This window comes from Ambystoma mexicanum, chromosome 7p, assembly GCF_040938575.1.
Source record: "Ambystoma mexicanum isolate Mex_15411 chromosome 7p, UKY_AmexF1_1, whole genome shotgun sequence".
Taxonomy (NCBI): Eukaryota; Metazoa; Chordata; class Amphibia; order Caudata; family Ambystomatidae; genus Ambystoma; species Ambystoma mexicanum.
Window position 1 is genome coordinate 363,053,356 of NC_090939.1, and position 23,280 is coordinate 363,076,635.

The 23,280-nt window shown below is 43.3% G+C and overlaps 1 protein-coding gene across 1 annotated transcript in view; it reads left to right on the top strand.

Annotated features, from left to right (window-relative positions):
* TMPRSS15 (transmembrane serine protease 15) overlaps positions 1–23,280 on the top strand; it is a 1,663,368-nt gene that overhangs the window by 322,673 nt on the left and 1,317,415 nt on the right. The window contains 2 exon segments of the mRNA XM_069636234.1: positions 11,989–12,098; positions 18,113–18,247. Of these exon segments, the coding sequence (XP_069492335.1) occupies positions 11,989–12,098; positions 18,113–18,247 (245 nt within the window).

A 23,280-nucleotide genomic window follows, 5' to 3' on the forward strand; every position in this document is an offset into this window, starting at 1 on the left:
GGAACATACAGCTGAAATACGCTATGTTCTCACCCAGTTGCAGAAAGACGGAGCAAAACTGTCCTTTCAGAAGGCACAGTGGTGTAAGACCTGCATTAACTTCTTAGGGCATGAAATCACCCCTGAGGCTCTCAGTGCCCAGGTGAAAAAGGTGGAAGTCTTATTAAAATGAAACACCCTACCACTCTGCGTGAACTTCTATCTGACCTCCACAGTAAAGCCTTGCCAGGACAGAATCCAGGATGTAATTCTGGAATGACTCACGTTCCCTGTTCAGATTCAGTCATTGTTCTTTTCTGTATTGGCGGATGATTTGAAGGATACAATTGTAAATGCATATTTTAGTGTCATCTCTGTGTTGGTATTTCACGGAAGTTATTTTGTTTTTCTGTGGCTGATGATAATAAATAAATTAATAAATGCATTCTTAATACACACCAGCCTGTTTCCTAGTCCATTGTGGCACCGGGTATTTGTTGGGGTTGTGTGCGAGATGGGTTGGAGGCCTTACCAAAAAGAACCTAAAATAAATCACAGTGATATGTTGTGTGCCACATACATTGGGGGAAAATCACACCATGATTTGAGTGTGACCGCGTAATAAAGTGTGACAAAGCTAATTTGAGGATGTCTAATGAGACTCATAATAGAGGTATTAAAGCAAATGTCTGGGCCCCTTAACCTTGTTACGCTTTGTGAAAACAAGGTATCATCCACTGCTCGCTCAAATAAGTCAGTGTCACCCCAACTCCATTACTTTTTCGATTTAAAACAAGCATTCTTTTTCTTCTGTATGTTTGTCATTGTTAGCGCATATTCAAGGCTGCCTGATAGTGCCGCCTTCAGACCAGTTGTTTCACCAAGTCTTTCCCTGTTTGATTCCATGAATATGTGTTGTTGGCACGCATGAGGGCGTTGCGAGCATTTACCTCCTGTACTTCACCCGTAACGCCCACATTTTCACGCGTTGTTCCCCATTCCCCATGTTCCGCCCACTTTTGTTGTGTGCACTGCGCTATGTGCGCTTGCCCAATGCGCGTAGCGCAGGCCGTTTAATGACGTTTGCACCCGCGTGCATTTTAGCGCACATCCCAGGATTTACACGTGCACTGAATTCCATGAATAGATGTGCGCGGCTTTGGCACACGTGCGCTGCGATTTTCATGCTTGCGCTTCCCTTGTCGGTGCACATTTATTCCATAAATCGGCCTGTATGTTTGTTTTTACTTGATCGTAATAAAGAATTAGGATCGACATCCAAATAGGATCAGCTACTAGATGAGGTTGATGGTGGCAGTGACGGGCCATAATTTTTCTCGATCTATCAACAGCTTTCAACACTGTTCAGCATAAAATACACATTCTAAGGCTAGAATACCAGAGTATTTGAGGCATAGGCCCTCATTACGACTAATTGCGCCATGGTTAACGCCAGTAACTTACCGATTCCTCCAATGGTAAATGGGGAATTACCACCCCATTCCAAAGTTGGTGGGGCGGTAATTCCCCATTTACCATTGGCCCTTCCCCATTCCCATTTTTGCCCCATAGGGCTCAATGGGACACAGGGAAGGCGGTTTTTACGCTACCGCATATTGCTGTACCATAATTACCTCGAAAGTCCCATTTGCGGGTCCCTACTTTAACGGCTGGTCCAGACCAGCCGTTAAGGTCGGGAGCCGCAAAGGGACCTCATAATGAGGCATTAAGGGTTTAACGGCGCTGAGACCTTTTACAGCGCCGTTAACCCCTTAACACCAGGGTCGTAATGAGCCCCATAGACTTGAAAAGGTTACCATCTGTCTTCACTAATTTTACACAACTAGTGATACTGGGCACTTTTCCCATCATAGCCCGATACACGTAATTGTGGTGTACCACAACGTTCAGTGTTGTCACCCTTGCTTTTCAATGTATACATACACCCACTGCATAGGCCCATTGATGGACATAATTCTTCAAAGTGTAATTCTCCAACGCTTTCTCAAAGTATTGACGTTAACATGAGACAGTTGGCTCTTGTCTATAAAGAAATGGCTGGGTGAGAACTATATAAAGATAAATCAAAACAAGAAACAATGCCTAATTGGATTTCAGGACTCATTAGGCCCCGTACCCATTCAATTGTCAGATGCAGAAATCAGGGAACATCATTTGATGCAAAATGTACCTTAAATTGATAGGTGGCGATGGTACGTTGTTTTTCCAGATAAAAAGATTAAAGAGTTTGCTTCCTTTGCAAAAAGTACACTTTTTGAACACCTTTGTTTGCACTCACCTGGACTTTAACAATACCATTAATTTTGGATTCTTAGAAAAGCTGCTTTTACATCTGCCAATAGCTCCGAATTCAGCAGCAAACATGTTGTTTAAATCGGGAAAATATGAACATACATCATCTGGGCTGATCACGCTCTAATGGTAGCCAATACAAATAAATAAAAGTAAACTTTAAAGTCATGTGTCTTGTAAGTAAAACTCTGGAAGATCTTAAATTGTTCCCCCTCTCATATAAACTTGAAGTGATAATCAAATTGAGTACCCACCAATAAAAGACACAGGGCCTCATTACGACTGAGGCGGAACGGGTGAACGGGCTCCGCTAATGGAGGCAGACCCGTTAAACACGTTCCGCTCATTACAAGCTCCCCTCGCGGGACTCGGCAAGTAACGCCTCGTCAAACCAGTCGTCCTTACCGGGTCCCGCGAGGGGAAGAGGGAGCAAACAACGGGCCGCTCATAATCGGCCCGTTGTTTGCACCCCCTCCCATTCCCATTGAGCCCTATGGGGGCTCAGATGTGAATGGGGAAGGTCCGCGCCCGGGTTCCTGGATGGAGGAATTATGGGGCCCTCCGAACTCGGAATGGGCCGGTAATTCCCCATTCTGGGAACCCGGACCCGATTTCAGCGGCAGCCATGCCGCCAATGGCAGTATGGCCACCGCCGAAGTCGTAACGAGGCCCAGAGTGTTGGGGCTGCGCTTTCTCTATGCTCTTTACAAAACAGTGGAAAACTCTCCTTACAGAATGAGTGGAATTTTCTGCCTTTTCCTTAACAGTGTATTGTATATAACACCTGCACTTCTACTTCTACAGCACCAAGATGGTTTTTGGGTGAGCATAGGCACTTTATTCAACTACCAGTACCAATGCCAATACCATAATGCAATTGCTGGAACCAGTGTGAGCTTTTCTTTCTGAAATATGATATCTGCTTATAGAAATAAAAAATGTTTAAAGTTATTAAGGTGTACCGTTGTGTGTTGACCCCCACATGATATGCAAATAAACCACACATGGTTTTATTCTTTTTCTTATTGCCCTAACATGGTATATAAATCATCCATAATACTTATTCTTCTTTAAATTGTCTTTTCATTTGTTGAAGTCTCATTAAAGTGTATATCAATTGTGTTGGAACATGTGGGGCCAGATTACAGAAACTTTGCAGCGGTGCAAGCACAAAGCTGCATGGTTTTAGCACCAGGGCAAAGTTTGTCCTATTTCTAAAACCACTGGGAAATATTAGAAAGCCATTGCACCATGACAAGTGCAGTTTGGCATGGAATTAGCACCAGGGCAGAAAGTGTCCTAGTGCAAAAAAGATACATTTTCACTGCATGTTTGGATCAGAGCAAAGTTTGCCCTAGTGCAAACGAAGCTTTGCCCTGCTGCAAAAATGCATCAACATGTGTCATGTTTGCACCAGGGCAATATGTGCCCTGGTGCTCATCGTGTTAAACTGCACGTGTCATGGTGTAATGGTGTTCTAATATATTCCATTGATTTTAGAACTATGGCAAACCTTGCCATAGTGCAAATACAGTGCAACTTTTCAGTTGCACCAGTGTAGTGGATGTTGGTGGCCAAGCTATGGGTTAGTTGCACCAGTTCAAAGTGTAGTGGATGTTGGTGGCCAAGCTATGGGTATTTATGATGGTTAAGTATTTTTTGCCTCAGAAACCAAAACTGGCAATTTGTTGGGGGTATCTTTTCTTGTTCTGCAACCATATTGTCCTTTTAACAACATGTTTTATTATGACACTGTACCCATAACAACCATTTAAAATGATGTTCTCACTCATTACATTTTTCTAATGACATACATCATCATACCATATCTTATCTACATTACCCACTGGGCATTTCCTGCCTCAGACTCCTCCAGTCCAATATCTATCCTATAATGAAATCCACCACATATTCATACCTAAAGCATTTATTTTTGGTGACAATATTAAACCCAAAAAAAGCATAAGGTCACCAGCTGTGACAGTACACCTCCCAGATGCACGGGCAGCTGTGCTTGGAGTACCAGTTCTCTGCTGGTACTTTCCCACTACTTAGCTTGGAAGCTTTTTAACAGTGTGGCCTTCTTAAACGTATAGCCATTAGGGAGTCTCCTCTCTTGACAGAGTTGGTGCAAGGCGCTTGATATCAAGTGCTGCATAACACTTGTGTTGAGCTCCATTACAGCAAAAATGCCTTGGCAGTACTTCTAATGGTAACTGCACACTTTTATTTTGGCTGACTAAGCTGTAGGCACCGTCTTTCCCAAATCTAATCCACAAAACAGCTACTACTCTGTAGGAGTTCAAGGATAAGTAGCAGTGAAACCGCTTATTCAGCCCTCAAACTTCTGAAAAATCAACAGTGATCCCAATCATAAAGGTAAAACAGACAAAGTTAGGAGATATACCTCGTTTGCTTTTTGTGGTAACATGGGCAGACGTTAGGCTATGCCCTATAGAGGGTTGTGAAATGTTTTCAGTAGTAACTCAAACAGCAAAGTATAACAGTCAGAAATAAAGGGGATGTGAAATCAACGTTTGATGACTATATATAAACACATCATCTGCAAGAATCCCCAAATAGAAAAGCACTGTACACAACCCACCCCCTGTGGAAAACCGAGAAGATGCAGAGAAAGAAAGAATGCATCAGTGTGGATATGAATAAATGGATAAAAAGGCAATTTAACAATCACAATGTTCTATGAATATGATATGTCTTTGAGGAACCAAGGTGCACACATGACTTAACCAGTCTCTAAGACCAACATGGATTAGGGGGGCCGTTATGGGTAAAAGTACCGTTTTTGGTGATTCAACAGCAGGAGTTAAGCTTTGAACTGTCGTCTAAGCTGGTTGAGCTAGGTTCCAGTGAAGTGAATTGTGTTGGCCCAAACAGCAATTTGGCAGCAAGTTTGATTGAATGTGGTAGATGAGAGCACTTCCTAGGCACTTTCTAGGCATTGTTGGTTGGATTACTTACCAGGATCCATTTGAAGTTCAGCCAGTTCGCAACAGGTTACAACCACTGGGTGGGGTTGATGCGTGATGATCCAGCTGTTTGAGTTGAAGGTCAGGGATGGTTTGATGCAGTGATCCTGATGATCCAGTGTGTCGTCTGATGAGGCTGCGATTCAAGGTCGAGCCCGGTCAAGTGGTTCAGTAACTGCTGGTTCTAGTCAATGAGTGACACTCCAACCGCCTAATTGCTGTACAAAAGTTATACGGTACAAAAAAGGACACACATGTTACACATTAATGACCATTATGAGAAAGAAAGAAAGTGAGATTTAAGCTAAAAACGACATGAAGAAAAACAAAAAATAGAATAAATAGAAAGAGGGAGACAGTGCCAAAGCTTAGGCTTGATAATCGCTGATCTTAACTGGGAGCTCAGGCATTTGGTCTTGAGGAAATGTGGTCAACCCTTTGATGAATCCATGCTGTTGGGAGAAGAAGAGACGGGGTAGCTTCCCGATATAGGGACAAATGAATGGATATCATTCACAGTGGGAAAACCCTGAAGGAGTTCAAGGTGGTAAATTGGTCCAGATGAAACAAGAAGAAAAAGTCAACAAGAGTTCAGCAGAGCAACTCCAGAAGAAGAAATGACTTTGAGTAGAGAATGGGACCCATCATAAGATTCAAGGATTGGCAGGGACTGAGTGCAGAGGATGACAAGGTGGGAAACATGAGTAACATGAAAGGAGGATTCCAGGGCAGGGTTGAACAAGGAAATAGCAGGACCTTGAGTAGATCACCAGGCACAAACTCATGCATTAAAGCGCACCAATGTCCTCCTTTTCCTTTGGTGCATTGAAATAGCTGATGAGAAGCTAACCTGAGCAGGAAAAAGATGCATGTAATTTGATGTTACAGGTGCCATCTTGGAATGAACAGCAGGTTCAAGTGCATTTTGGGGAGGGTTTCAGGTCCGGACGCAATGTTGGGGAGGGCAGCAGGTCTGGGTGCCATGTTGGGGAGAGCGGCAGGTCTGTGTGCCATGTTTTGGAGCACAGGATGCCCAGGCACCATGTTGTAGGGACAGACTGGGCAATGGAATCCAAGGCACTCTAGATGGTACACCCCATACACGGGAATAACTTTATAGCCCTGACCAACGCCAGGCACACCAGGCGTGAAGAAACGAGAGTGATAGAACCATTGAGCAAGACGAGGAGCATTCACTTGAGAAGCGTTTTCCCATGGCCGTTCACATGGTTTATAGCCCTTCCAATTCACCAGGAACTGCAGCCACCCTCTACACAAGCAAGAGTAAAGAATTTCACATACTTTGTATTTCAGATGGCCACCCAGAAACACGGGAGGAAGAAGGGAAGGTTCTCTTTTGCCCTCTATGTGAACATAGACCTTGAGTAATGATGCATGAAACATGGGATGAATGTGACTACAGGAGGTGTCAGACGCACAAATATTCTGAAAGTCACAGGTTTGATCATCTTGTCAATAAAAAATGCACATGCATACCTCAAGGCCAACTTAGAGGACATTAAGTGGCATTAAGTGGTGAGGTAAATGTTTGGTGGATAACCATACTTTGTCTCCTGGTTGAAAACGTGGACCTGCTGACCTTTCATAATATGCAAACATTGTGATCTTCCCTCCCACTTCAATCCGGTATTGAGCAGCAAGTTGTTCTTCACTAGTAGTTGACAAAGACACTCATATAAGAATAAAGAAACAACAGCAGATGACTTGGACTCTGCTATCAGACTGTTCTGAAGATTGTGACTTAAACATGTGTTTAGGGCCGCCTTTTTGGACTCTGATCAAATGAACATACATCCAAAGAGAATGACTGAGTCAGGCTTCACATCTTTGGCACCGTCAGATGGCTTGTGAGGGGTTAAGCTTGTATCAGCCTTGACTCTGAAGATGTCAGAGAAGTTATGGTACTTAGCCAGTGCGAAATGAAGGTGAACTACGGTAGCCAGTGATGGATTCAGGTTTTGTGACTTAGACAGCTTCTGGAAATTACATACTTCAGTAAGACAGTGGTTCATGTAGAACTTAAAACCCAAGAAGAAAGTGTTTGCCACCCTTAGCCAGAGCAGACTAATTATAAAATGGGCCATTGTTATGAGGTCGGAGAGATTCTCCAAGTGTTTGGCAATCCTCATGCCCAGTGAGCTGGTATCCGTAGAAACGGAACCAGAAGCTGAACCAGAAAGCAAGTCACATCCTTATGCTTTCTTTTAATAACATGTGTATGAGCCCAGGAATTGTCCATAAAATTGCCAGAAGCTCCAGAAACTACCAGGGCAGGAATCAATCCTATTCCAGTAGAATTTCAGGTAAGGTCTATTTGAATTACCAGAAGAGCCGAGAAAGAGTGTGGTTCAGTCTCGATTGCCCAGGAATGATTATTCATCTTCACAGGCAAAGATCCCATCACAACTGGGAGAAGGCATTTCTCTACCACCTTTCTGGGGATAAAGGCCATTCATGTACTAGGTGTATTTACGCTCAACAGTACATGCATAGCCCAAGAGTCTCCCAATGCAATCTTTCCTCTGAAGACAATGGACCTCTCGTGGTTCACAATTGCAGAGGCCTGCACTGGTTATCACGAATTCCAGACAGGGTTTCAGGTGTGAATGGAATGGGAACACTGCTTGGTCTATTCTGTTTGTTTTCAGCACATTGTTAAAACAGATGATAATTCAACTGTAGGAGCATTGTCAATAATTCTTGGAAGGAAGACTGGCTGCCTTTGGTCAGTTCGTTTCCTCTGCTAACTGTTTGAAGAGAGTTATATATTCCAACAAGGAAGAAAGTTCATAGAGGTAAAACCCTGAATGAGATCAGGATGGTAAGCTGGTCCAGGTGACATGAACAACTCCAGCAGAGGGAAGTACTTTGAGTAGATAATGGGAACCAGCATAGGATTCAAGTTATTGGCAGGGACTGAGCGCCACAGGGATTGGCTCTCTCTGCCTTTCTGTTTAATCTTCATATATGCCCTCTCTTGATCCTCATTCAATTGTTTGTCTTTGGGGTCTTTTCATATGCAGACAATACAGAGATCCTATTTAGACTTGATGCAAAGCAGGATGAGGTAAAGGACAGGCTAAAAAACAGTTTGGAAGCTGTCAGGGTCTGGATGAAGTCAAATTGGCTCAAACTAAATGGTGGGAAGACAGAGATCCTGATTTCAGTCCCGCCAGAGGCAGCTGACAGTTGGACAGATTCTCTGGCCAGAATAACTCGGCACACTACCTAAACCAGCTAAAGTGGTGCGTAACTTAGGGACTAAGCTATCTGAATCTCTGTCCATGGAGTGGCAGGTTAACGCTGTATATGGTGCAGGCTTTGTTAAACTCTAACAAGTAAAAAAAGTTCTCCCCTTTATTCCAGACAAATTTCATGATCAAATAGTGGCAGCTTGTGTAAATGGGAGCCTAGACTACTGTAAAGCCATCTACTTGGCGCAACCTTCTTTCCTCATCCAGCGCCTGCAAGTGCTACAATATGCTGCAGTGCGTCCGTTTACACACATACATGTTGGAACAGGAGTAACTAAGGCCATACAACCGTCCACTGGCTTCCGATTGAAGCTCGATAACATTTAAGCGGCTGTGTATTATGCACCGTGCCTTAGGTGGGAAGGGATGCTTAGCCATCCAAGAAAAACTGAACAAATATCTCCCGGCTCGCTTTCTGAGATCCTCAAATGCAGCTCTGTACAGATACCTAAATATAGGAAAATATGATTGGGAGGCTATACTTTCTCAGTTACAGGGCCTAGGCTTTGGAATTCATTGCAAGGTTGAGGAAAATAGAGGATTTCATATCTTTCAAAGAAAATTTGAAAACGTTCCTTTTCAGATATATTCAGCCTCACACGGTTACCCCTGATTTCTTACATCTGTCCTATTACCAGCTGTTTTAAACGCCATGATGCCTTGGGTGAAAGAGCACTATATAATTAGCTGATTGATTGATTGATTGATTGAGAGATGGATGCCGGGACATGACAAGAGAGAAAGAATGGACACAAAGGGCAGAAGGGCTAGAAAACAAGAATTGAGTTTCTGATCATAGAGAATGGGAAGGCTGGTACCAGGAGATTCAAGATGACAAATAAGGAGGTGCCATGGCATAACAAGATTTAAACACAAGACATAGAAAGTGGAATTTAAGACCGGAATCACAAAATAGCCAATCTACAGCCTGAATAGCATCAGTGATAGATTCCTGGGGGGAAAGCCAGCAGATAAGGTGAATGGAAGAATTAAATAAAGGCCACAGAGGGGTGAGATGAGAAACAGGTAAGCCGAGAAGGAGAGAGGAACAGTAATACAGACAGGAAAGAATACAAATCGAAACAAGAATTTTGGTGGCATTAAAAATAAAAAAAAATCCTGGCTTTGCAGATGTTAAACAAATGAAGATGACACGACGTAGTGACTGCTGAAATATGATGAGAGAATGAAAGAGCAGGATGAAAGATGACACCAAGGTTATGGCAGAAAATAAAGAAGAAATGATAGAGGAAATAAAATGGATGATGGGCAGACAGATAGGCTATGCGAGAAGATGCAACAAACTAAATCTCTGTTTTGGAAGCATTTAGGTGTAGAAATTTGAGTTTGAGTCAGTTCTAGTGATTAGCAGTTGATTTGATTTGAGCTGAGCAGGTGAAGAGTTCTGCAAGGACACAATGTGGTGTCAGGCTGGCTCAGTGCTGCAAGCATGTTGTTTCTAGGCTTTAGTTCAGTGTCAAAAGCAGCAGAGTGGGTCCTGAGGTTTGAACTGTGGTAAACCTGATTGAAAAGCAATTTGATTGTTTAAAGTTATGAAGCACAGATATCCTTTCTGTCTTGCCTCTCAGGATGCTGTGAGTCCCACTCTGGGTTTTCAGGGACAAGTTCATTCCTTATTCTCATGTTCCCAGTGAGGCAGACCACATGTTCAGGAGTCCTTCACCATGATGATGTCCTGGGGATCAGTGTGACTGGCAGAGATGTAGTTCTTGCTCCAGCAGCAGGTTACTCCCAATGTGCCATTGTGATGATTTGACAACAGAGCACTGCCATGCCTTGGACACTCCACCTTCACCTAACTGGTGGAGTGCTTTGGAATCTCAACTCTCCCAACAGAGGTCCAATGAATTATTCCTTAAGTGTTTGTTCCAAAGCAAATGAGAGAAAGATTTGGAGGGTCCTTCTTTTAAAGGATAACGCCTACAGTTGATTTGACTAAAGAAAGCATGCTTTGGTGGTTCAGTCCCTGTTATTGGAACTAGTGGATTGTGCCTTCTGACATCATATTTAAATGTGTTGTGCTAAAGGAAGCAGAGACGACATAAAGGAAGAGAGATACATATTGAAAACAAGATGGTGGAATTTTCTTCCATAGGTGTGAGCTCACCATGTCTAAATGAGCTCTGCCCCTTCCATTATCAATAGCATCAAAGGCACTTTTGGTATGCAGCACCCTTGTGTGAGGTTAGTCCCTTTGGATTGGATGTGTCCTTTGATTCCTGTTTCTCCGTGCCAACTCCTGATGGGAGACTGGCTTAATAGAGAGGTTGTGACATAGCATCACAAATGATTAAGAAAACAGTCATACCTATCCAGTGTCCTTCCCTGCCACCTGTCAAACTGTCTGACCAGAATACACATAACCCTTCCACAGCTGAGCTGAACCCATACTACTGACACATATGATATCAAATCGATGTGGCTATGACAGATGCTAGCCACTAAATCCTAACTAAGGTATGGATTATATTTAACAAGTACAACTGCCACCAGGATAACAATTCTCATAGTTGTGTGGTTTTGGGAACAGGTGTGCATGTCTTAAATGCAACCTGTATGCTTGCTCGGCTCTCAGTGCAGCTGTCAGAGGGCACATCTAATCAGGTGCTGCAGGTCAGGGTACAGATTTAGCATATCACATGTATGCACTATGCTTTCGGCATGTGTTTTGTGGAGGGGGTGTCTGGTCAGCAGGCAACAGTCTTTGGGGGAGAATTGCCTGCATCAGGTAATATTTCATAAACATAAAAAAGGGCTCTAACACCCTTGCCAGGTGGCAATCCTTCTATTGAAATGACATGTGTGGAAAGGAGAACAGGGCTCTTATCTCCCATTGATGTTGCACTGCACAACAAACATGGATGTGGACATTTGTAAAACAAACAAAAAAAGCCTCCCTTAGACACAATTCCAAAGAATACACCCTATCTTAATAGTTGGGTTCAGATTAGTGAATTTGGATGAATACATTCAGTATTATATTATTGTTGAAGAGATGCACAAGTGAAAAAAACATTTCAGAGTTTCACTATCTATGAGGCTTGACAATGAAGAACGGAACATCTATGAATCACTAAATTAATATGAACATGGGCCTCAGATATATCTTAGATTTTCCTTGTTTCTCTCGTATCACTCTTTACTTGCCAATATCATATTCTTCTTCCTCGCTTACTAATACCATGTCATGTGACCTCTATATCCTCATGGGCTGCAAACATATGCATGCAACTTACTGAACACATCATGCATCAGTGCACTGTAATCCAAACAACCGTTTGCGCTCAGAAGGATTGTATTCCATCTAAAGTGATTCATGCTCTAAAGCTTACTTATAAATCCAAATGAAAATGCGTTGTGTGCAGTTTATAGTATGTTATAATACTATGTTTATTTGTTTCCTGTGGCAGGGTAAAGGATGGCTTCAGCATTAAACTCAATTTCAGTTCTTTTGACCTCCCATATTATTCAAGCGTTTTACATGTTTATGAGAGCATCGGAGTAACCAAGATTCTTAGAGGTTGGTGCAACATTTCTCTTTTAAGTGTAAAAATGTCACATTTTGTAAAAATCCATAAGAATCAACTACATTGCACGACAAACCAAATTCGAAACCTGAACTATGAACACCTCCACAAATATATATTAATAGGTCATCATGAAAAATGTTGATTCTTATGTTGTATTGCAAGTTATTTTAAGGCCTTTTATAAGCATGTTTTAGGTGAGTGATTATTCAACTAATTAAGATCCAAATATGTTCTAAAGGAATAGGTACATGCTAAGACATTTATTTGTATTGTACCAACTAATTCAATTTTGTAGACATAGGTTTGTGTTTCTTGAATGTGTTATTATTGCGTCTTCTGCGATAACATATATAACCATGCTACATCCATTACACCTCGTAGATGTGAAAAGATATGGTTTTAAGAGGGAAACCTTCCTGACCTTATAGGAGTTGTTGTGCATGCCCAAAGCCGTGTTCGATACCACCAGAGTAAAGTGCCATTTAGGTGACACTACCTCCTTTGGAGGCAACCAAAATTGACAGTGCAGAACTGATGCAAGGAACATTCTCTCCAAAGTGCAATATCTGCTTGAGTTGTAAACAGACTACTGGGCCAAATGGCAGGTATACAATGAATGATTATCTATATTGACAGAGTGACTATGCCACCTAATTAATACATTCAGTGAAAACAGGTCCGATACGAAAACAGAGTTAAAAAGATATGATATTTTGCAACAAAACCAATGAAATTCATCTTCTGTGCTAAGTGTTGATCCCCCCCTCCCATATATGTCCCCCATAATGTCCTTTTTTTATCTCATTGTTAATCCCTGCTGAGATGCCGTGCATGGGCTGAGCCTACCATCAAGACCAGTTGCCACATCCCTCGGTTGTTTCCTATGTCCACATTTCAACAATAATCCAAAAATACTGTGCGCATATTAGGAACACTGGCAATGGGCTTTGGAACGGAGGACCATGTGCCCCTAACTATTACATTATTCCCACTGGCCATGCGTACTGACCGATAGTTCAAGCCCTCTTTTCCCCTCCATTAATATCTGCAGTACATTCCGCGGGATTTCCCACTTTAACAAGCCATCCCTTCCGTCTTGTTTTGCTCCTCTATTTTTTCAAGATAATAATTTCTGCAGTTATACATAGTTTTGATATTAACAAACTCGACAATTCAAAACTCTTCTTCATACTAAGGGGGTAATTCATGGATTATTTGCGCAGAAAAAAACAGGATTTGTGCGCCATTCTACCCGCAAATCCCTGTTTAACAAATGGGGATTTGCGGGCAGAATGGCGCACAAATACCGATTTTTTCAGCGCAAATAATCCATGAATTACCCCCTAAATGTCATTTACCATGTGCACCCAACTTGCTTCCTTGTTCCCCTACACCCCCTTTGGTTAAATCCTCTTTGACCCTCTCCCAAAATCCAATTTCACTGGAAGGTGTGTGTGATACATTTATTTTTTTGCGCGTCTCGTAGTGTCTACATGAAATTGCCATGGAATCCCACAGGAATCCTCCAGTAAATTAACATATTTTGCCACAAACGAGCTCCCCAGGCCACCACAAACTCTACAACTACACATGTGGTGCTCTTTCCCCCTTCCCACCTCTACTCATATGTGAAATCACCCCTTTCCCTACTTCAAATCTAATTTTGAGAACTATTATTTTTCCACTTCCTCAGGCACTTAAAGCGGCTATCGCTTGCATCAAGGAAAGAAAAGGGTGGTTTCTCATTTCAGAAAAGCCTCACTGCTGTAAAACACATGAAACCTTTAATGGAAACGGGTCAAATAATATAAAAAATTACAGCACCTTTTTTTTCCCAAACCAACAAAAGACACTTCTACTGCGCTTTCTTTTACCCAAGTTGTTTATTAATACGTTTTGAACCGTTCAAAAGGTCCTCACAATGTCCAGTTGAGGGTTCAGAGGCAAGCAATTTCTTTGAAAAACTTCATCCAAATCGAGTCATTTTTTATTATTGTTTTTTTATTTAAAATGATATAGTTTATACATAGACTTTTCATTTAAATTGCATAAGACCTTTTACATTATTTACATATTAGAACACTATGCCCTATTCTCAGAAAAGCAACAGGGACCCAGAGGCACAGGAGTTACTTTAGGGAATTTGTGTGAGTTCCAAGATATTGTCAAGGAATTGTACAACTGTGTATATCACCTTATTGTTTTTGCCTTGAAGGAGTTTTAACCATTTTGAATCGCCTTGTTCTTGTTGTTCTGAGATCTTGAATAGATTTCCAAAGAGGGTTCTCTTGTCTGCTAGTGCAGGCCATATCATAATTAAATGGATGAGGGACTCTGTTATTTCTTTATTCTTGCAAAAGTGGCAAAACTTTTCCTCCTTTGTTATATTTCGAATTTGAGATAGTCTTTGTCTAGTAGGGAGGATATTTAGTCGTAGTTTCATGAAGCTTGTTCGAATGACTGGGTCTGGAAAGAGTTCCAAATAATGTGGGAGTTCATTCAGTGCTCGTATGTCAATTGAGCATTTTAAGTTCATTGAGTATGATGCCTTTTCTGCTATTGTTCTAGACCAATCATTGCACTGAAGCTTGATCTTTGCTCGCTGTGGCCGGTTTATCAACATTTCCTTCGTGATTTCTTCTTTTGTCAGTTGGTTGAGCAGCTTGTTCTTATATGCTTTCAAGCTGATATCGAGTCAATAAGTCAATTGTTGTTAGCAACAGAATTTTGGGAAAAGTCATTGCAAATAGGTCTTATGTTCACTATAGAGCACCAACTGTTATATATTTGCCCTTGAAACCCTTGAAATTCAGTGGATGTGGGAAGTTATGACCACCTAACTCAGTGTGTTCCTGTTGATGTCCCCCATAGTGCTATGCCCCCCATAATGCACTTGTGTATGTCATTGTACCCCCTTCCCTTTTCAGAGCCGCTAGAGAGCCAGGGGACCACTCCAGTGGTGATAGTGCGCAGTATAAATATCCTTTAACATTAACATTAACATTAACATTGACATTGTGAATCCCTTCTCTTATAATATGTATGTGTTCATGGGCTTTCCAACAGGAACGTGCCAAGTTAAGCTAGTCATAACTTCTGACATCTGTTGAATTTCAAGAGTTGTGCTGCATTAAATCTGTGCAAATTAACTGCACCTTAACTGAGTTTTTTTCAGTGAATTTCAAGGGTTTTATTATACTATATTATGTTTTATGGGCCATTAGCCACGGCCTTTGTATATATTTTAAAACAATACCACGGCATTAGCCATAGCCTTCAGCCTTGTTCAATGTGCATTTCCCCTCATTTGGGCCTACTAACCAGTGAGCATGGCCATGTACATTTTAAAACACTACCAAGCCAAAAGCCATGGCCTTCGGCCTAGTCCAGTGGCCCTGGCCTTAGGCCTTGTCCAGTGGCCACGGCCTTCAGCCTTGTCCACTGTACATGTTCCCCCAAAAGGTTTCTTTTGACCAAGTAGGTGGCTAGGGCCTTTGGCCTATAGCAAGGAGATGCCATTGGTGCTGTTCTACAGATATGTGTGTTAGCAGCAGCGCGTCAGAAAGCAAACCAGTCACAGTTAAAGGGCTCTGCACAGAGGTGTTTTAACAACTCTGCTTGAGGAGAACTTGTCCCCTAAGGGGGGCTACCCCCAGTTATATCCCTCTTGCCCTGTCCCTTAGGGGGTGTAAAGCGGAGCACTTCCCTAGTCCCATAGGAGGTAGTTCCTCGTTGGGCAGAAGGGGGGAATTCCTAGCATTTATCACAGCCCCCACCATATTTTCTCACAAACCCTGATTTACAGCCACAGGATTGTGTCATATTAAGTCTGGTCTTTTCAGTATACGCTGACCACTTATTAGAACTTCAGAATCTAATTCCTAGTTAATCAAAGGAGTACATTCTATTAAGAAGTTGACTTTAAATATGGAGCCTAACGTTCTGAATGTTATTCTATTATATACCATGATTTTTACTTTTGGGTTTTCTTCGTCATTTTCCACATATTCATACATTTCTCATACACCCTTGCAGAAAATATTGTAGAGAAGTGCTGTGAGTATGTTGTTTCATAACATCATCGCCCACATAGACCAAGTATGGCACACGTCTCCTGACAGGCTTGGGAAAATCAGCTGTTATTGATATGGGTGCATCCTGAAGACAGTTTAGGTATACATTAAAAAGGAGAAGTGTAATTACACAGCCTTGTTATAGGGAATTTCACAAATATATCTCATGGTTTCCTAGAAGTGACAAAGGCATTGGTTTCGGTGGGTAGTTGAATTAATATACCCAGATTGTCTTCATCAATACCTCGAGACAACAATGTGGTCCAGATATGTGCTGATTCACGTTGACAAGAACTAGGACAAGTCCCTGAAACCCAGCTACAGGACTTCCCTCAGATTCCATGTGCCCACAATTAATGACAGATTCACACTGTTCTAGAGGGTCAAATGTGTTGCAAAACCGTACCTGTACGAGAGAAATCCCAAGTTTACTGTCAACACTGACGGTAAACCTACAGAGGGCAATGCACCCATCAATTTAAAGGACACATCAGATAAAGAAATTGGCCAATAGCAAGCTGGATCTTAGAAACCACCCGTTTTGAAAATGCGGACTATTGAAAAGAGTAACCGTGTTGGGAGATTACTCAATAGAGCCTGAAAGACAATGACCAACAGGCTCAACATTTGATATAAAAGGACCACTAGGAACACAATCAGGGCAATGGGACTTAAGTGAGTACAGATCTCGAAAATGTTCTTTAACTTCAGCTAAGTCCAATAAATTATCTAAGCAGTGTAGTAGTTTAGCTGGATCAAGGTGTAAATCAAGACAATCCTGCTGAGAACTATATAGACCCAAAACAAGTGTAAACCACTTTGTTGTGCAACGTTTTGAAGTACATGCAAATGATCCTGCACAGAGGTTAAGGAGATATGAAAAGAAGTGACAAAGGCCACTAATTGCCAAAATCTTTGACAATCTTTAGTGGTACGAGCCAGTTGTAATTAAGCCCATTGCAATGTCTCTGCACCTGTTTTTCCTCAGGGTGAATATAAATAGTGTGTCATCCTTCAGGGTAGTATATACTCTCATCAAGATATAGTCCTTGTTTCGTTAAAGAAAAAAAATATATAATATGTTCCTCCTTTCACTTTCTGTGGTAAGATGTTTCAGCTAGCTGGCATTTCTGTTAGGCTACCTATCGTGTAGGGTTTTCTGTTTGAGGAACGTCCTTTGTCTATGCAGTTCCTCGTATATGCATGTAGTGTAGGAACTCTATGGGCCTCATTACGACCCTGGCGGAATGGGTTAAACGGCGCCGTAAAAGGCTGCAGCGCCGTTCAACCCGTTCCGCCACATTACGAGGTCCCCTCGTGGGACACGTTAGGCACGCCTGGGAAAACCAGGCGTGCATACCGAGTCCCGCGAGGGGAAGAGGGAGCAAACAACGGGCCATCTCGTAATGGCCCGTTGTTTACTCCCTCTCCCATTCCCATTCAGTCCTATGGAGGCTGAAATGGGAATGGGGATGAACCGTGTCCGTGTCCTCGAGTGAGGAATTACCGGACCATCCAAACTCGGAATGGTCCGGTAAGTCCTCATTCCGAGGACACGGACACGGATGCGGTTTTGCCGGCAGCCATGCCGCAAATTGCGGCATGGCTACCGGCATAACTTGTAATGAGGGCCTATATCTGCAAGAGCGGCGCATGATGAAAGTATAGGGACATGTAGTGCTATCCCCTGCAGCTGGCACTGACTGCAATTCTGTATCCTTTATTGGGGTGCTAAGTTGATAGGCATTGATTGGCTTTGTGTCCTCGTTGTTGCCACGTGAACACGTTCTTTTTTTGCATGTGAACTGTAAATAAATACACTTATTTTAGTGAAGGAAAATAAAACATTGTGCAAGTTTCAGAATTTTCAAATATTAAAACTGGGTACTTGTTGTTAATATTTACTACATTGACTGTTATGTCTCTTTCAGCTTCTCTCTCAGGTACTAACCCAGGCACAGTACGCATATTTTCAAATCAAGCAACAGCAGAGTTTGCTACCGACTCCTCTACATACTACACATTTCAAGCAATGTATACAACATTCATCAAAAGTGATATTAGCAGTGAGTAGATATTTTTCATAAGGGAAACATGTTTTCAATATGCATATGTTTCTACAGTGGTTTCTTGCATACTCTTTTAAATTGTGTTTTCTTTTTATTAGCTTAAATTCAAGGGACTGCAACCACTGTATTGCCAGATATTTCAGATTAGCACTATTTATTGAGTTATTTATGTATTCTTCGCTTGTTAGGCATACTTTAAAACTAGATACTTTTTTCAAATTGCCCACAGGGCAACAGGGAGTGGACAAGGGGATGAGAAACAATAAAATACATAACAAAAATATTAAATGCAGTGGGGGATACAAACCTACTATGCCTTGCTGAGTGTTCAGAATGTGCAAGTGCAGAAGGGAGTGGGAATGGGATAGCTGCTGGGGTGGTCATGGGTGAGCAACAGGTGAAGTGCAATGTAAGGCCTCTCTTGGCCCTCCTAATGCTCCCACCTGTGAGACCAAAATCTTCGGGGTCATCTTCGACTCCACATTCTCCTTTTATCCTCACATCTCTGACGTCTCTAAGAAGTCTCACTATCAGCTGCACCTCCTCAGAGGTAGTCTTCTTTTCGTCTCCTTCACCCAGAAGCTCACTGTCTCCAGAGCTCTGATTCTCTCTAGGCTGGACCTTTGCAACTGCCTCTTTCAAAATCTGCCTGCTTCTATTCTCCGCCCTCTGCAACTCATCCAGAACAGGACTGCGAGACTTGTCCTTGGCCTCAAGCCCAAGGATCGTATCTCTCCAGGACAGAAATCTCTGCATTGGTTCCCAGTGGCTGCGAGGATTAAGTTGAAAACCCTCTTCATTGTCCATAAGGCCTTCAGGGACATGGGGCCTCAATACATTCAACTCTCTCTTCCTAAATATCATCCTTCTCAATCTTTTTGCTCATCCGCCTTCAACTCCCTCCAGGTCAGACGCTTCTTCAAGCAATGAGTTGGTGGTAGATATCTTTCTTCGGCTGGGGCCTCCCTTTGGAACAGCCTCCCTACCTCCCTGAAACTTGAGGAGAATCACCTCGGTTCCAGAAGCACCTCAAAACCTTTCTCTTTGCTTCTGCATTTTTTCCTCCTCCCCCCTGCTGACTTCCTGGCTGATACTGATTACCTGGCCACCCTCTGATCTCGGGCCCAGGACCCCTCCCCGTCAGTCACACTCCTGCACTGCCTTCCTGGCAACCCCCGCACTTGGGGACTGTTTCTTTATACCTACAGTCCCACTACCAGCATTTGACACCTGTTGTCTGCACTTACCCTTGCACTTTCCACCTGCTGGCCGTACTTTTACTTTGTTATCTAATGTATTATCCCATGCACTGCACTGTCCTCTCCCTCCTCTCCCTCCGCACTTTCCTCCTTCCCCTTCCCATGCACTTGCGAGATCTGAATGACACCTGGCCTAGTAGGATCGTCGTCTGTCTTCCTCTGTTCCCCCTCCCTTGCCTCGTCGCGCCTTGAAACACTTGTGTATAGGCGATGTTATAAATGCCATATCATATCATATCATAAGGCAAGTGTGAGCCTCAATGGGTGAAGAGTGAGCCAAGGCAAGTGCTGAGGATAGACAGAAGCTGGAGACTATTCAGTGTTGGAGGTCGGGGCCCGAGGATGTATAAGGGCCCTGAGCACCAAACAAGCAATTGTGAGATTAGCAGAGGAGAGAGGGAGGGAAGGAGAAGGTAAAGAGGAACGTCTTGAGGACCTTCCAGAATTTATAAAAGTCCTGCTCAACACGAAGATGGAGTGGGAGGCTGTTCCAATATTTAGTAAGAGAGCGTTTCAGATAGTGTGGTCCCTGGTACAAGACAGCCTTGTGGATGATACAGAGGGATTTGAATGTAATCTGTGAAGCAACCGGGAGCCAGTGAAGACATTTTAGGGCAGGAGATATGCGTTCCCTGATTTTGAGGCCAATGATAACTCTTGCTGGCCTATTCTGGATTAGCTGGAGGGGTCACAGAGTGGGGGAAGATAGATTCAGGAGGAGCCTTTTGCAATAGTCAAGTCTAGAGAGAACCAGGGCTAGGGTAACATTGATCTTCTGGGGGAAGGTGAGAAAAGGTAGAATTCCTTTGAGAAGGAAGAGCTGAAAGTGGGACATCTTGGCAATGTCATGAGGGCAAGAAAGGTAGGAGAGAGAGGAGTCAAAGACGCCAAGGTTTCTGGCTTCAGAAGTGGGAGCAGGGGAGAGTCCATGGAAGAAGGCCAATGTCTCTACCTACTTATGGTGCTTGCTAGAGCTGGTGGGCATGTCATCTGGAGACACAGAGATGCAGACCCTTATTGTATGATTTTAATTATGACAGCTCTTTTCCCATGAAACATATCACAACACATGAAATTAATCATGTAACTATGTATCTGCAAATCCATGAAATTTAAGTTGTTCCAACATTTCACTGAATGTTTGGAGAGGTAGGGTTGTGTGTGTGTGTGTGTGTGTGTGTGTGTGTGTGTGTGTGAATGTTCAGAGAATTGGTTAAACATGTGTTTTACAGTTTGTGGTTGCCTTGCTGAACATTAACCAGGACAACATGTCAAAGTGGTTTCCAATGTACTACTAGGAAAACAATTGTGTTAATTTCAGGGATTGGAAAAAAGATTGTAGTCTTTGTCTGGGATGGTGTGATCCCTCAAATCCTGTACAAGGACATTGTAGCCATTTAATATCGGGAAACGGACAAAGAAAGGTTTCCTGATCCTCTGCCTTGTAATGTAAATATGTAGTGCAAAGCTGCCCCTAGTAAATACCTATGTGATGATGCAATGCAGAGGACAAGCAGGGGAATTTCCAAGTTCTCAGTGTGGATTATATTGTGGAGTGCAACGAGGAGGAAATGGGCATTGACAACTGCTCCATGTTTGCCCCTCCCCAGTTTCATCATCTTCAACTTTCGTGCTTGGTGAGATGGTTCCAGACCCTCTTCCTTTTATCACACCCTCAACCCTAGTCGAGAAAGCAAGAAAGGGACTTTGAGAAGAGAGAGGGAGGACGTTGTTGTGCACGAACGCCGATGGCGGCTCTTTAGTAGAGCATTGATAGCCAGATCCCGAGACAGTGGGTAAACACTCCTAGGCATCATTTTGACAGTCGCCGATTTAAGATCCTTGCTGCAGAGGAGGTGGTGGGCACTTAGCAACATATTTTATGCACTGATGCTCCTCGATTCTCCCATTATTGGAGCCTGAGTTCCAGCGGAGTGAGTGGGAAAATAGTGGGCGCCAGGTAAGTGCCACCTCTAGAGGGACTGTGATTGCCAGGCAGTGCTCAACTGCAACAGTAATGTGATTGGGGGGGCAGTGAGACCCATGGGACCCTCGTGTGGATCTTGTGCCTTTATATTGGGCCCCTACCCCACTGGAATTTTCATGCGAGTGCTAGCCACGAGATCGCGTGGGGAGGAGACATCTGTACTGTCAGTCTGGATCCTTGTGAGCTGCATCACAACCTCTGCCGCATGGGGTGCTGAACTTGTTGTGTCTCCCCTCTGGTGCTGTGGGGAATGGAGACTCGCTGAGATCTGCGGCAAGTGCTGGCTGGGCCAGTGACCATTCCAAATCATACATAGGCACTGCAGGACTATGCCATCTTGGTCAGTAAGGGCTCTTTATTGGAGTGTGGGGCATGCTGAAGCATTGATGGTGTTTCCCCAGACATTTGCCAACCAAACCTGACCCACTCATTTGTTTGCTGGTGTGCCATATGCCGCTGCTTCATTGCTGGTCTGCTGTGCATCAGGGGTCGCTTGCAGCCTCTATCCCATGTGGGGCTGAGCTATACTTATGTTGGCCACTGGAAGCCGTTGGCCTCAATTGTGCTGTTTATTGCCTGAAGGGATTGCCAAGGGTTGACCCGTACTTTCTGTGGTGCTGGATGCTTTTAATCCTAAACTGCCCAATCGAGACTGATTTGAACAAGTTGCTGAATCCCCACACACGTGGCACTTTTTATACTGTCTCCTCCCATGCTGGGAAGATACTCCCTGGGTAACTATGGTCAGGGCTGTGCTCCCTCTTGCATACTGCTGAGGGATGTAATACCTACCTCCAGTACTGTTGTTTGTCACCTCCTAGGGGAGGAGGCAGTAGTGGCATAATCCTTCTCTGTGCCTGCGGACTGAGAATACTGTGGAGGACAGAGATGACTTGGGGGGCAGGAAAAAGCAAAGTTCTATTAACATGTATGCTAAATCTGCACTGAAGACCCCGGCCACCATGACTAGTGCCACATCTACAGAGGAGACTGTGGAGCCTATTGAAATAACAGAGACTCAACGGATGATGGTATGCATGTAGGAGGGTTTGTCTGCCATCCATAGCAAACTAGATGACATCAATGGCATGATCAGCTCCATCAAGGCACAAATGGAGAAGGAGGACTTGCGCCTTCCCGGGGCGGCGTAGACCAGAGTAGCAGTGACTGAAGATGATATTTCCATGCTAAAAACTGAGATGGCAGCCCTGGCCAAGCAGGTTCAGTACGTGACCAGAAAGAATCATGAGCTGAAGTCTCTATCGCACCACAACAATATTCTAATTATTAGTGTCCCGGAGAACAACTTGGAGGGCTCTATGGAGGAGTTTGTGGAGCAAACTATTATTCCCTTGCTAGGCATGCCCAAGTTATCACCAGAGTTTTTGATTGAACATGTGCACCACTGATTGGCACCTAAACCGAAACCTGTGGTGCCTCCTTGACTGATAATTGCCAGAATTCCAAATTACCGGGATCGATACGCCTACCTGAGGACTACACCAGAGAAGGGAGGTGCACATTTATCCAGACTTGTCCATAGCAGTAGAGGAGAATATTTTTGGCTGTGAAACAAAGGCTCAGGAAATTCAGCACAAAATATGCGATGTTACACCCAGCTAAACTGCACATTGAACTTAAGGGCCAAATGATTCCCGAGGAAACCATGAAATTCCTGTATGAACGCTCTGATATGCCTTGAATCCTTGTTTCTCTACTGTTGGTTATAGTTGGGCTTCCTCAGGTAATAGTTCCTCCTGTGTGCTGTGATGTTGGAGTTTCCT